The 13470-nt window shown below is 38.0% G+C and overlaps 1 protein-coding gene across 4 annotated transcripts in view; it reads right to left on the bottom strand.

Moving 5' to 3' along the window:
• The window catches only part of LOC108700174 (muscleblind-like protein 3), a 71761-nt gene that overhangs the window by 27584 nt on the left and 30707 nt on the right, over nt 1-13470 (bottom strand). For all 4 annotated transcript variants that reach the window (XM_018233116.2, XM_018233115.2, XM_041575104.1 and 1 more), the window contains exon 3: nt 2430-2594. In XM_018233116.2, coding sequence (XP_018088605.1) covers nt 2430-2594 — 165 coding nt within the window. The remainder of the gene's footprint in view (nt 1-2429; nt 2595-13470) is intronic.

Below are 13470 nucleotides of genomic sequence, written 5' to 3' on the forward strand. Positions count from 1 at the left end.
ACACCCAGATCCAAAACATTCTGTATAATAGATACCATACCTGTACTGCCAAAACAAACCCAGCAAAAACACCAGACTACACTAGAAGATGAGGAGGCAGATGCTGATTCCATTTGAGAAACAGTAATGGGCAGATTTATCAAGGGTTGGATTGAAAATTCAAATTTCAATTTTTAATAAATTTCGATTGGTCAAATTTCACATTCATGGGAGTTTTAAAAAACTCCCATGATTTTGAAATTTGACCCTTGATAAATCTGCCCCAAAGTGAAGTGTAACTATTGCTGACACAAAGAAATCAGGGCAGTGACATTATAAATGTTGTAACATCTACAAATGCCTTATTTCCTTAAAAATGTCGTAACATATACAAACGTCTTATTTTCTATCAGTGTTTATATTTCCAGAGAAATGGCATTATAGCACTAGGTTAAAAAACATGATATTTAGTGAATGATAAAGGGTAACGGGTTATTTCATGACATAGTGATGATATTTCAAATGGTTCTATATTCAAAAAGATAAATAAAGTGTAGATTTAGGTATAACTATGGCATTTCTATTTTAGAAAGAATAGGAGTAGCTATGATTATCCCCAGTAGACCCAAATTAGTTAAAGGAACAGTTCAATATAAAAATAAAAACTGGGTAAATAGAAAGGCTGTGCAAAATAAAAATATTTTCAATATAGTTAGCCAAAAATGTCATGTATAAAGGATGGAGTTACTGGATGTGTAACAGAACAGAACACAACTTCCGGCTTTTTAGCTCTTTAACTCTGAGTTAGTCAGCAACTTGAAGGGGGGCCACATGGGACATAACTGTGTAACGAACTTACCTGGTGGTCTAGGGGGGAGACTGCCAATTCTTCTGTCCTGAAATTTTCCGAAATTTGTTCTCAAGTTCATAATTCTTTATCCGCAGCTTCCCTAGCTCAGAAAAGGGCTGCTGACAAATCCCGTAGGGAAGCACCCCAGTACAAGGTGGGAGATTTAGTATGGTTGTCGACAAAGAATATCAAATTGAAGGTTCCCTTTCCTAAACTGGGTCCTAGATTCATTGGTCCATATCCCATCATTACAGTAATTAATCCATCCTCTGTCCGTCTTCAGTTACCTCCTAATTTCAAAATTTCTAATTCCTTCCATGTCTCTCTTTTGAAGCCTGCCAATAATTCTCGTCACCTGTCTGTTCCTCCCCCAGTGTTGGTTGAAGGTCAGCCTGAGTATGAGATCCAGGAGTTCCTCGACTCCCGCCTCGTGAGGGGTAAGTTACAATATCTTACCAGGTGGAAGGGCTTCGGTCCTGAGGAGAACTCTTGGGTCTCAGTTGATGACATCAAGGCTGACCGCCTCAGGAAACAATACCATGCTAGGTTTCCCGGTAAGCCTGGGGGTCCAGTGGCCCCCCCTAGAGAGGGGGGTAATGTAACAAACTTACCTGGTGGTCTAGGGGGGAGACGACAGGGACGCCTGTCGCTCCCTCGGCGGGGACGCCCGCCTCGACGAGCGGCTTCCGTTAGGCCGCAGGCGCCGGCATCTTAGGGCGCGCTCTGGAGTTTCTTAAAGGCGCAGGCGCGCTGACGTTGTGACGTCAGCGCGCAAGGGCGCGCAATTCAAAAACTATTTAAAGCCCATTAGGGCTGTGGGACCTTGCCCGTGATAGGATTTAGTTCCTGGTGCTTCTGAGCTTTGTGCTATATTCTGAACCTGTTTGATTCCTGTTTTTGACCCCTGCCTGGCTATTTGACTATTCTGACTTCTGGATTCTGACCCTTGCCTGATTATTGACTACCGCTTCTGTTTAACCCTCTGATTGACTCCCTGGTTTGACCTTTGCCTGTCTGATAACGTTTGTTCTCTGCCTGCCTCGACCCGGCCTGATCTGACTACTCTTTTGCCTAACGCCTTGTACTGTGATCTTCTGTCCAAAGACTTGCTTTACTGTCGTGCCCCTCTGCCTATCCAGAACCCTCATCTTGCACCTCTCGTTTAAGTCCTGGTGGCATCCAAGTAAGCCGAGGGCTCCTCCCGAGGCCCAAAGGCGGTCACACTACTGGTGAAGCACGAGCCGAGACCAGGGTGCCTGGTGTTTGTTCTGGTGTTGGGTGCCGACTGTGACAAACTGTTCAGTGAGTTTGCAATTGATCCTTAGCATTCAGCTCAGATTCAAAAGTTATGACCCATGTGCTCTCCTCTCAAGTCACTGATTGGTTAGTGCCTGGTAACCAATCAGCGGAAACCAAGAGAGTTGCAAAGCAGGAATTAGTGTTCTGATTATTATGTTACACATCCAGTCACTCCAGCTTTTATAAATTACATTTTTGGCTAACTGACTATATTGAAAATATTTTTTATTTTATTTTTATACTGAACAATTCCTTTAACACAACAAATATGCTACTTTTTGAGCCTATCAGGACTACTTACGATTGGCTGTAACTGTGTGCCCGGGAGCATGAATTGCATCTGCTGTGCAAACATTGCTGCTGCTGTCTTTTGCTGTATGAGATTGTTCCTTCCATTGATTTCTAACTGAGTTTTTAAGTGCGGGGGAGGATGAAGATATTTACAATTTTCTCTTGTACATCGACCCTACAGGCAAAATAGACAAATAAACGACTTAATCAGCTGTGAAGTTTTCAACACACACATGCAACAAAAATGTTTCAAATTGATTTCACTTATGTAATAATAAAAATAATAACAATAATACATTTCCATTTAACGAAGAGACACTTTGAATGAAATAAATCTTTGCAGGCTTTTCCTTCAGTGAATGTGCTTGTTACTGATATGATTCATTAACACGCCTAGGCACACATACATTTAGCTGTGACACCGTGCAGATACAGTGTATGTGTAAAATTGGTTACTACAGGTATGGTATCCGTTATGCGGAAAACCGTTATCCAGAAAGCTCCTAATTATGGGATGGCTGTCTCCCATAGACTCCATTCTATCCAAATAATCCAAATTTTTACAATTTGGATTTCCTTTTTCTCTATAATAATAAAACAGTAGCTTGTACTTGATCCAAACTAAGATATAATTAATCCTTATTAGAAGGAAAACCAGCCTATTTAGGTTTATTAAATATTTAAATGATTTTCTAGTAGACGTAAGCTATAAATTTGGGGCAAATTCACTAACCGGCGAAAATTCGCCATTGCTGGCTTCGTGCACATCGCAACACTTCGCCAGGCGAAAATTCACCTGGACAACGCTAATTCACGAAGATCCGAAGTTACGCACAGGGTACTGAACGCTGGAGAAATTACGCCAGCAAAATTACTCTCAGCAGTTCGAAGTTACGCTAGCGTTGGCTAATTTGCATACGGCGTGCAAAGTACAATGGCCGTATATGCTGCAGCAAATACATTACACTACACAAGGCCAGGGAACCTTAATAAAATTATATAAAGTTGTTATATTGCCCTACACATGTGTCCACAGTATAGTTTAGGTTCCATATGTTAGCAAATGTAGGGGAGAAGGAGGGTACCCCCCAAAAAAAATTACGGTCTTTTTCAGTCTATTTTTTGGGACTTTTTAAATTTTCAACTTTTTTTGAGGAACTCCTATCTACTCTATTGCACTTCGCCTGGTCTGAGGTGGCGAAGGCAAGTCTGGCGATAGAGGTAACGGTCAGTAAAATCAAAAACTTAGTGAATTTGCATAGTAACGCTCTTTCGCCAGACCAAAAATTCGTCTGGCATAAGAGTGCGAATTTGCGACAGAGTCTATCTCCTTGGCGAAATTATGCCAGCTACCGTTAGTAAATTGTCGAAGTGCCAAAACGATGTCACGCTGGTGACACGCTGGAACTTCGCCCATTAGTAAATTTCCCCCAAAGATCCAAATTACAAAAAGATCTGTTACCTGGAAAACTACAGGTCCCGAGCATTCTGGATAACAGATCCCGTACCTTTACAGCATTTTTGAGCTAAAAATCTCAAGTACTAAAAGAGCCCTTATGAATACATATAGGTGGTATAATGTTATTTTTACTGACCATTTACTTTCATTACTCAAGTTTCAAGAAAATAATTCAAGGCATTTGTGCTCTTTATTACTTCTTTGTGGTTGTCTCTATAGGAGTGATGTCCCCATTCTTTGTTGTTAAAAGATTAGAAGCATTGCAGCATGCAATCTCACAAGCACATTACAATGAAGATATCACACTGTTATTATTGTTGGCAGAGTAAGTCTCTGCTAAATTACTTGTTCCAAATAATGGCTGGCAACAAAATCTTTAAATTATACTGCACAATAATAAAGAAGCTCCATATTTTGTTTTTGTTCTTTATTGTATTTATTTACTTGATCTCGTGCTTTAATGTATATAACCAGCAGTAGCAATCAGGTGACTCAAAGCAGACTTAATGCCGCCAGAATCACATTTGAAACATCTGAGAATAAACTAGTACAATCCTAATTTTATACTGAAATATATTGAACCCGCAGTCCATAGAGACAAAAGCGGGGTTCATAACCATGATTAATCACGACAGCCCCTGTCGTGATTTGTGCAATTTATGCAATTTTCTGCCCTCCACAATTACCCTTAATTCATACGTGACATGGGGAGGCCCTTCAAAGTCCGAATTTATCTCAGTATTTAAAAAAAAAAACTTAGACCAAATCCGCATGCGTTTTTTCGCCTTATTTATTAATACACTTTTCCAAAAATTTAGTTTGAGTGAATAAATCGTGAAAAATACAAACCGTAGGAAAGATTTTTTTCAAATTTTTGCCCGAAAACCCCAAAATCGCCAGATTATTGCATGAATGAAAGATTACAAAATCTTTGGAACCTCTCCCACTGACTTATATGCAACCTCGGCAGGTCTGAGATGCCGGATTTTCAGATTCTGACTTTTTTCATCCTCGGGGTATAATAAATCACGAAAAAATTCAGTAACACTACTTTTTCTGGTTTTTGGTATTCGGATTTTCGTAAATAACCCACATACAGTGCGTTAGATTTCAAGTTACTATGTCAGTTAATAAAATAACTCCGTGCACCTTCTGGGTTATGTTGTATATTGTAGATATGTAGCTTAGGTCACCCAGAATTTTTTAGGGTGGTCTCTGCCTGTTGTCATTGTGTTTTCAGTTAATTGCATAGTTACTCAGCAGATATACCATAGTTTAGAAAATCAAGATAATATGTGCTAAATATACAGAGCTAGGAACAAGGCAGGATCTCGCACACCCAATAGATAACAACAATATGTCTGGTGCACAATGGCAGAGGTTCGGCAAGCCCCACAGCAGAGTACAGCAAAGGAATTCCAACGGCACACAGGACTGTAAGAAATCTTCAAAATTTATTTCAAAGCGGAGTGCGATGCAACGTTTCGGGGAGTAAAACCCCTTTGTCTAGCATACGCGATCCACATACAAAGTGCAAATAAATAGAGCAGTGCATTATTCAATTAGCGTGTCATAATTGATTGTCCAATCAGTGTAAGTTAGAAACACATATAAAAAACTTTTAGATAGTTAAAATAATCCAATAAATAGTGTACAATACATAATATATCATAAAAATGCATACAATAGAAAAACTAATAACCACAGAAGTGTACTCAATAGAAGGAACAAAAATACAATGAGTAGTCAGAAAAGATTATTATATTAATATTTACTGTATCATGGCTGCATTTTGATACAGTAAATATTAATATAATAATCTTTTCTGACTACTGACTGTATTTTTGTTCCTTCTATTGAGTACACTTCTGTGGTTATTAGTTGTTCTATTGTATGCATTTTTATGATACATTATGTATTGTACACTATTTGTTGGATTATTTTAACAATCTACGAGAAAGTTTTTTTTAGATGTGTTTCTAACTTACACTGATTGGACAATCAATTATGACATGCTAATTGAATAATGCACAGCTCTATTTATTTGCACGTTGTATGTGGATCACGTATGCTTGACAAAGGGGTTTTACTCCCCGAAAGTTGCATCGCACTCCGCTTTGAAATAAATTTTGAAGATTTCTTACAGTCCTGTTTGCCGTTGGAATTCTTTTGCTAAATATACAGAGGTCAGGGATCAGAGTGGGAATAAAATATTACATTTATTGCTGTTATTTGCCTCCCCTTAAATCTGTCAGAATCAAGTAACTTGGCATTCATTCTCTACCCAGGGAGATTGTTAGCAATGTTATTTACCTCTTATCTCTGCAAAGAAAAAAAATGTTAAATAATAGGCTTTATGCAGCCAATATACTCTGCTTGATTACAGACTGTACAGGGGGTAAAGGGTTCTGAATGAATGGTGCAATAGACATCGTTCAGCTTGTCTAGCTCTCCCCAGCATTAGGCCTTGGCTGTGCTTCTTGTTATAGCTTGAGCAGTAGAGTGCAATGCCATAATTGGTTGGCATCTGATTTTGGCCTGAATGAAGAATGCAGCACTTGGGTGTACAATGGCACTTCTGTTTAATATGTCAGTGTCCTGAAAAAGCATTGAGAGGAACAAATACGTAACTCCTTGAGTCGTGAAAGAGTCCACAAAGAGGTGGCACTTCAGCCAATTTCAACATAAACCATGGTTTTTACAAAGGAATGTGTAATGAAAGGCAATAGATGCAAAGACTTAAATACATGCTATTGAATTCTCTTTAGGTATTCATGTCTGCAAACCTTCTGAAGAACTTTATGTATTATGTAGGCTGCTCTTATATTTCCTTGATTAATACAGTACATTCTGTTATTTTTATAGTACTATTTAGTCCTTTTTGAAATGGAAGTGCCTGAGCAGTCCATGCCTTTCAAAAGCTCATAGCTGGGGTCTCTGTGAAGCTATATCTATATCTATATAGCTATGGCGCCAGCATATCTATGAAGACATTCTAGGTAATGTGACTGCTGTGGTTCTCGGTTCTCCTCGAACTGAATCAGAGTACCCAAAGACTTGTGAGCTTGTAGCCATTCCATTTATTTCAGTTAGAAACATGCTGTCTGGGACACTAGCACTGTCATTGACCACTTGTTTACTATTCAAATCCATGGCAAGCATTTGCCGGCAAGCAAGGACCAGATTGGAACAGTTAAACTGTTCCTTCTGTTCATTCTTCTAAGTTACTTTTGTGCTGCAAACAATAAAAAAATACTAAATTGTAATAATAATAATAATGGGTTTTCTAAATCGAAATAATGTGTCATTTTTAACAGGTATGATATCCGGAAATCCATTATCCAGAAAGCATTGATTTACGGGAATTGCATAGACTCCATTTTAATTAAACATGGTTTGCCTTTTCTATGTAATAATAAAACAGTACCTTGTACTTGATCCTAAGTACATTATATTGTTTTGACTCCAATAATTAATCATTATTGGGGGCAAAACTATCCTACTAGATTTTGTTAATGCTTAAATCATATTCTAGTAGGCTTACGGTGTGGAGACCCAAATTACGGAAGATCCCCAGATCCCAAGCATTCTGGATAATAGGTCCCATACATGTAATTGCAGAGTGTGATGGTATATTAACCTCATACAATTGGTGTTATGGTCTGGCAAAGTTCTATGAGCATACTTATAGCAATTTGTGTTTTATGCCAATAATCACATAAAAATTAGGGATGCACCGAATCCACTATTTTGGATTCGACCGAACCCTCGAATCCTTCATGAAATGTCCTTCAGTGTCCTGTATAACAGGACACTGAAGAAACATGTAAATCATTGTGAGAACTGGAGTCTTGGCTTGAGGAATGTTGGCTTCTGCTAATTGTTTCAAAAGTTAGAATCAGCAGTGTAGACATTGCATTGACCTTATGGTGTTGGTACTTCAACAGAGGCATGGCCCCATAAAATATATATATATATATATATATATATATATATATATATATATACTGTAAAAATTTTAAAATGTAACCAAAATTGATTTCTCACAAGTGCTACTGAAAACACACGTCATTAAAAAAAAAAAAAGTATACCTTCCTATGGTATGAGTCTGTGCTCACCTGTCACATGGACTATAACCAATCACTATACATCTTGGGATATCATGGATTCTGTGAGTTGTATTTTACTCGTTCTTGGAGGGCCACAAATTGAACATCTCTGACTTAAAACCATTACTGCTTTAGGACAGCACAATGTTAATTTGACCCTGAATTGCAGGATAACGTTTTTTGGAATTCTGAAGATGAAGGGACTGGATGTTTAATATCCTGATGATAATCATTATCACTGGAATAATGTATTGCAAGTATTATTTCATAAGGAACAGTTTCCTTGCATGTGATAACCCCTAAGCACCTGCAGAATATTTATACACATATTTACACGAAACAAAAACATTGCTACACAGCAGGAAAAAAACAAAAAAAGATTTTCTTTTCATTCCATTAATGTGGAAATGTGCATTTTGTTGTGAGATGGTCCCATCTAAAAAATCAAATCCTCTGTAAGTCTACAAATGTATTGCTACATTGTATTACTTGTGTGTCTATGCAGGCTCTCTCATGTTCATATTCCAGTCTCTTATTCAAATCAATGCATGTTTGCTAAGGTAAACAAGACCCTAGCAACCAAATTGGTGAAATAGCAAACTGGGAGCCGCTGAATAAAATGCTAAATAATTTAAATAATGAAAAAAATGAAAAACAATTGCAAATTGTCTCAGAATATCACTCTACCTCATAGTAAACATTAATATAAAGGTGAACAACCCTGTAAAGGTGCTCATGTCCAAACAGGTTCCTTATACAATCGGGCCAACATGGACAATGGGGTCTGTCCTGTCTCTTCTGTTGAATCACACTCAAGTGTGCTTATTGATGTAAGAGAATGCTGGAGCTATTGCCATCCTAAACTTATTGGTAAATCCATGCATCCCACACCAGGCTACAATCAATAGGTACCACAGAATAACATTTTTATTTAAATACATTTTTATTTAAATACAGGGCACCAGAAATAACACAATTCCTATTGTGACAATTTTGTGCCTGACTTGTGTCCGATTCCCACATGCACCCAATGCGTTAAAATGCAAAATGCAATTGTGGTGGGTGCAAATGTGCACAACCGCAGTTATACTGGAATTGCGGGGACAAATTCTGCATTGGGGAAAAAAAACACTGCAATTTGTCTTCAAAATTGCACCTTGCACACTGCAATTGTGGTTGTACATGAACATGAAATTGTTGAATAACCCTGTGCAATAAAACCCAAGTACCATTAAAACTTTTTATTGACTTTAACATGCAAAAGGCTCATTTTAAGGTCCCCGCCCCAGTGGAGATTATGGTCTAAAGTCTTTGTCCCATGTCTGTAAGACTGTTTAAGTCAGTATTTGTATGTAATAATTAATGCATACAAACTGATTTTACTTTGTACTTAATAAATACCTCTATATAATAATAAAATGATTACATTGTGTGTTTATTATCAGGCCAATCAACCTACATGTGTCTTTGCCATGGCTTGTGATAAGAAATGGGTGTACTTGGGAGAGACCCACGCAAGCAAGAAATAAAGGAAATTCCTTTTAAATTTCATCTTGAAACCCATCCTCATGTTTTTGTTAATTGTAATTGAAATGCCACAGTAGGATTGTGGAGGTTTAGAGCAGCCAGTTAATAGAAGGAAATGTGGAACGTGAGTGCAGAGATTTTTATTTATTGAGAAAGACTACAGAACCCTAACACAATCAGACACAAACCAATAAAATAAGATGAATCTTCAGCATAGAACACATAATAAGGTCAGTGTCGGACTGGCCCACTGGGATACCTGGAAAAGTCCCGGTGGGCCAAGGTGTCAGTGGGCCCTTATGCTGCTAGACATGTGGCCTATTTAATGGCAATTTCCTATTTCTATGAGAACAAAGTGGTTAAATAGATGGAATAATAGATTATAGTATGTAAAGAAAAGAGACTAGGAGAATAGAGGTTGAGTGAGGAGAGGAATAATAATAGTACTAAGAGTGGGCCCCTGGTCTAAGATTAATTGGTGGGCCCCTATCAAACATTTTTGGGCGGGCCCCTGGTGTCCCAGTCCGACACTGCTAAAGGTGGCTATAGATGTTGAGATTTTCCCTCCCTAACGGCCAATTTTAGTGCGATCCAACGTATCGCACAATTATTGTGAGGTTAGTGGGCACCGAACGATCGTGCATCGGTCAGAAAATGATCGGTCAGGTTAGAACATTTTCATCGTTCACAATGAAATGTATCTATTATCCATTAGTTTGCAGGGCCAAGCAGGAAGCTACCCACAGTTTTTCTGGTTTCAACTAGACGATATAGCTTAAAATGGTCTCTTTAGTTGATGGACAAATCGTACATTTAGGGGCATATTTATCAAGGATTGAATTGAAAAAACTTTGAAATGCAATGGTTACGTTTTAGGAAATTTGAATGAAAAAATGATGTTTGCTCCAAAAGTTGCCGCCACCTTCAAGCAGGTGTTAGAGGTTAAGATTTGTAATGCTATAAAAAGTCTAATGAAGAATATTACATTGGGACATGCAATTGTTTTGATGCAAATTGTTCTCTTTGCAAATACAGGTATGGGATCCGTTATCTGGAAACCCATCATCCAGAAAGCTTTGAATTACGGAAAGCCTGTCTCCTGTAGACTCCATTATAATCAAATAACCCATAATTTAAAAATTGATTCCCTTTTTCTATGTAGTAATAGAACAGTACCTTGATCCCAGCTAAGATATAATTAATTCTTATTGGAAGAAAACCCAGCCTATTGGGTTTGTATTATTACATTTCCCCCATAGTGTTTTGTGTGTATTTTTCACCTAGACTTCATTATAAATCCGTGAAAGACTAACTCAGAACTTAGAAATTAGTTTACATATTATTTGGCAGGCTGAAAATCACCTTCTGTAATAAATTAGAAGGTACTGCCAACTGTAGAGCCCTGTCTGCACCATGCTCAGGGCACAGTGTTCAAATTTGGAATTAATAATGTTTGGGGCAACAGGGGTTACGTTCTTCTGGGAACTGGACAAAAGCTGCCTGTTTATTTACATAGTAAGTAAGGTTGAAAAAAGACACACGTCCATCAAGTTCAACCTTTTAGTTTTTCTGTTTTTTTTTAATCTGCCTGCTAGTTGATCCAGAGGAAGGCAAAAAAAATCCATCTGAAGCCTCTCCAATTTGCCTCAGAGGTAGAAAAATTCCTTCCTGATTCCAAAATGGCAATGGGACTAGTCCCTGGATCAACTTGTACTATGAGCTATCTCCCATAACCCTGTATTCCCTCACTTGCTAAAAAGCTATCCAACCCCTTCTTAAAGCTATCTGATGTATCAGCCTGTACAACTGATTCAGGAAGAGAATTCCACATCTTCACAGCTCTCACTGTAAAAAAACCCCCTATATTAAGTGCATTTCTAAATAACACCTAGAACGACACATTTTGCCTACATTATTGTTGGCAATTAAAGTCAGTTTTCAGAATTTTTTTTAACTTTTGTAAATATTTCAAGATTGGTAGTTTGGAAAAAGGTATTTACCCATTTTTATTCATTTATCTAGAATACAATAGATAGGTTAAGAAACAAAATGCGGTCAATTTACAGTTTGGACATATAAACAACAAGTAATATGCTTTATTTTCTTAAGTGCCAGTCATGAAAATTGAAAACTGCTATACTATATATTTTGTTTTTTATAGGCCTCTATGGTGTTAATGTAAATAATTACAGCACTGCAGTGTTGGCTGGCTTGGACTTCAAATGCTGTTGAAGCTGCCCAGCCATCTTCTAGGCATTGGGAGCAGCCAACAACACTGTACTTTAATGGATGGATGATTATAATCTCAAACAAGACATAACCTCATATAGCTCATTATAGTCATGAATGGCAATACAAATGCAGAGTTTAACCATGGGCCCCTCGAACCGCAGCAAAGAAACTCTGCAGACATCTGCTCCTTCTATGAGGCTGAGAGGGTATATTGTTTTTGGTAATGGTCTATTTCATAGAATCAAGTTAAAACCAGGTTTTTCATTCCAGTTTATTCTAGTTAAATATATATATCAAAATATTTTTTGTGTGGGCCAGCCTTGGTGCCATAGCATTATAATCTCCAGGCAAGAATTGCCATTTCTGTGCTTCCCTTAGGTAAGGGGCAGATTTACATAGGGTCGAATATCGAGGGTTAATTAACCCTCGATATTCGACTGCCGAATGTAAATCCTTCAACTTCGAATATCGAAGTCGAAGGATTTACCGCAAATAGTTTGATCGAACGAAAAAAATGTTCGATCGAACGATTAAATCCTTCGAATCGTTCGATCTGAAGGATTTTAATCCATCGATCGAACGATTTTTCTTCGACCTAAAAAACATTAGAAAGCCTATGGGGACCTTCCCCATAGGCTAACATTGCACTTCGGTAGGTTATAGGTGGCGAAGTAGGTGGTCGAAGTTTTTTTAAAAGAGACAGTACTTGACTATCGAATGTTTGAATAGTCGAACGATTTTTAGTTCGAAACGTTCGATTCAAAGTCGTAGTCGAAGTAGCCAATTCGATGGTCGAAGTAGCCAAAAAAAATTGTTTACATCCTGTAGTGACCCATTTGTATTTGTCTTCACAGAGGGCTGTCACCTTCAGCAAACTACTGCGCATGTATAGAAAAGCAAACACTGGAAAATAAAAATAAATAAAAAAAGAAAACAAGGCAAGTTGTGCCTTGTATGTGTATAAGTGAATAGCAATAACTGTGTCACAATCTAGAATAGTGCTTTGACTGCCTATAGGTTGCACTATTTATAAACATGCCTTTGTTTTAGTCACTTCCATATTAAAGCTGGACATAGACGCAAAGATATGATTATACGAATCGAGGATTCATATGATTTTTGGACCGTGTGTGGAGAGTCCCGACATTTTTCGTCCGGCGAAGATCAGTCGTTTGGCCGATAATATCTCTGCATGTATTGCCGATCGTACGATTTTCAATGGGAGACTGTCACTAGCTTTGGTCGGACATAACTTTCGTACGATTGCTGTCAGGGGAAGAACATCGGCTGATCTGTTCTTTTCTACTTTATTTGATCAAAATGGTTAGTGCAGGTCGGGAGATGGGGAAGTCCGATCGTACGTTGATTCGTACGATCGGATCTTTGCCTCTGTGGCCTGCTTAAGGCTGGTTATACGGCGACATGCAGAGCAAAGAAAGACTCACAAAAAGATACCAGTGAAACAGACATATAAATGCCTTGAACATTATTGAAGACAAATGACCTAGTTTCTATAAATTCTATAAATTCTATAAGTCCCATTCATAAGATTAATCACAGCCTAAAAACCACAGGTATGGGACCTGTTATCCAAAATGTTCAGCACCTGGGGTTTTCTGGATAAGGGGTAATCTGGATTTACATACCTTAAGTCTACTAAAAAAAATAATTTTAACATTAATTACATGCAATAGGGTTGTGCCTCCAATAAGGATTATTCAAG

Source organism: Xenopus laevis, chromosome 8S, assembly GCF_017654675.1.
Source record: "Xenopus laevis strain J_2021 chromosome 8S, Xenopus_laevis_v10.1, whole genome shotgun sequence".
NCBI lineage: Eukaryota > Metazoa > Chordata > Amphibia > Anura > Pipidae > Xenopus > Xenopus laevis.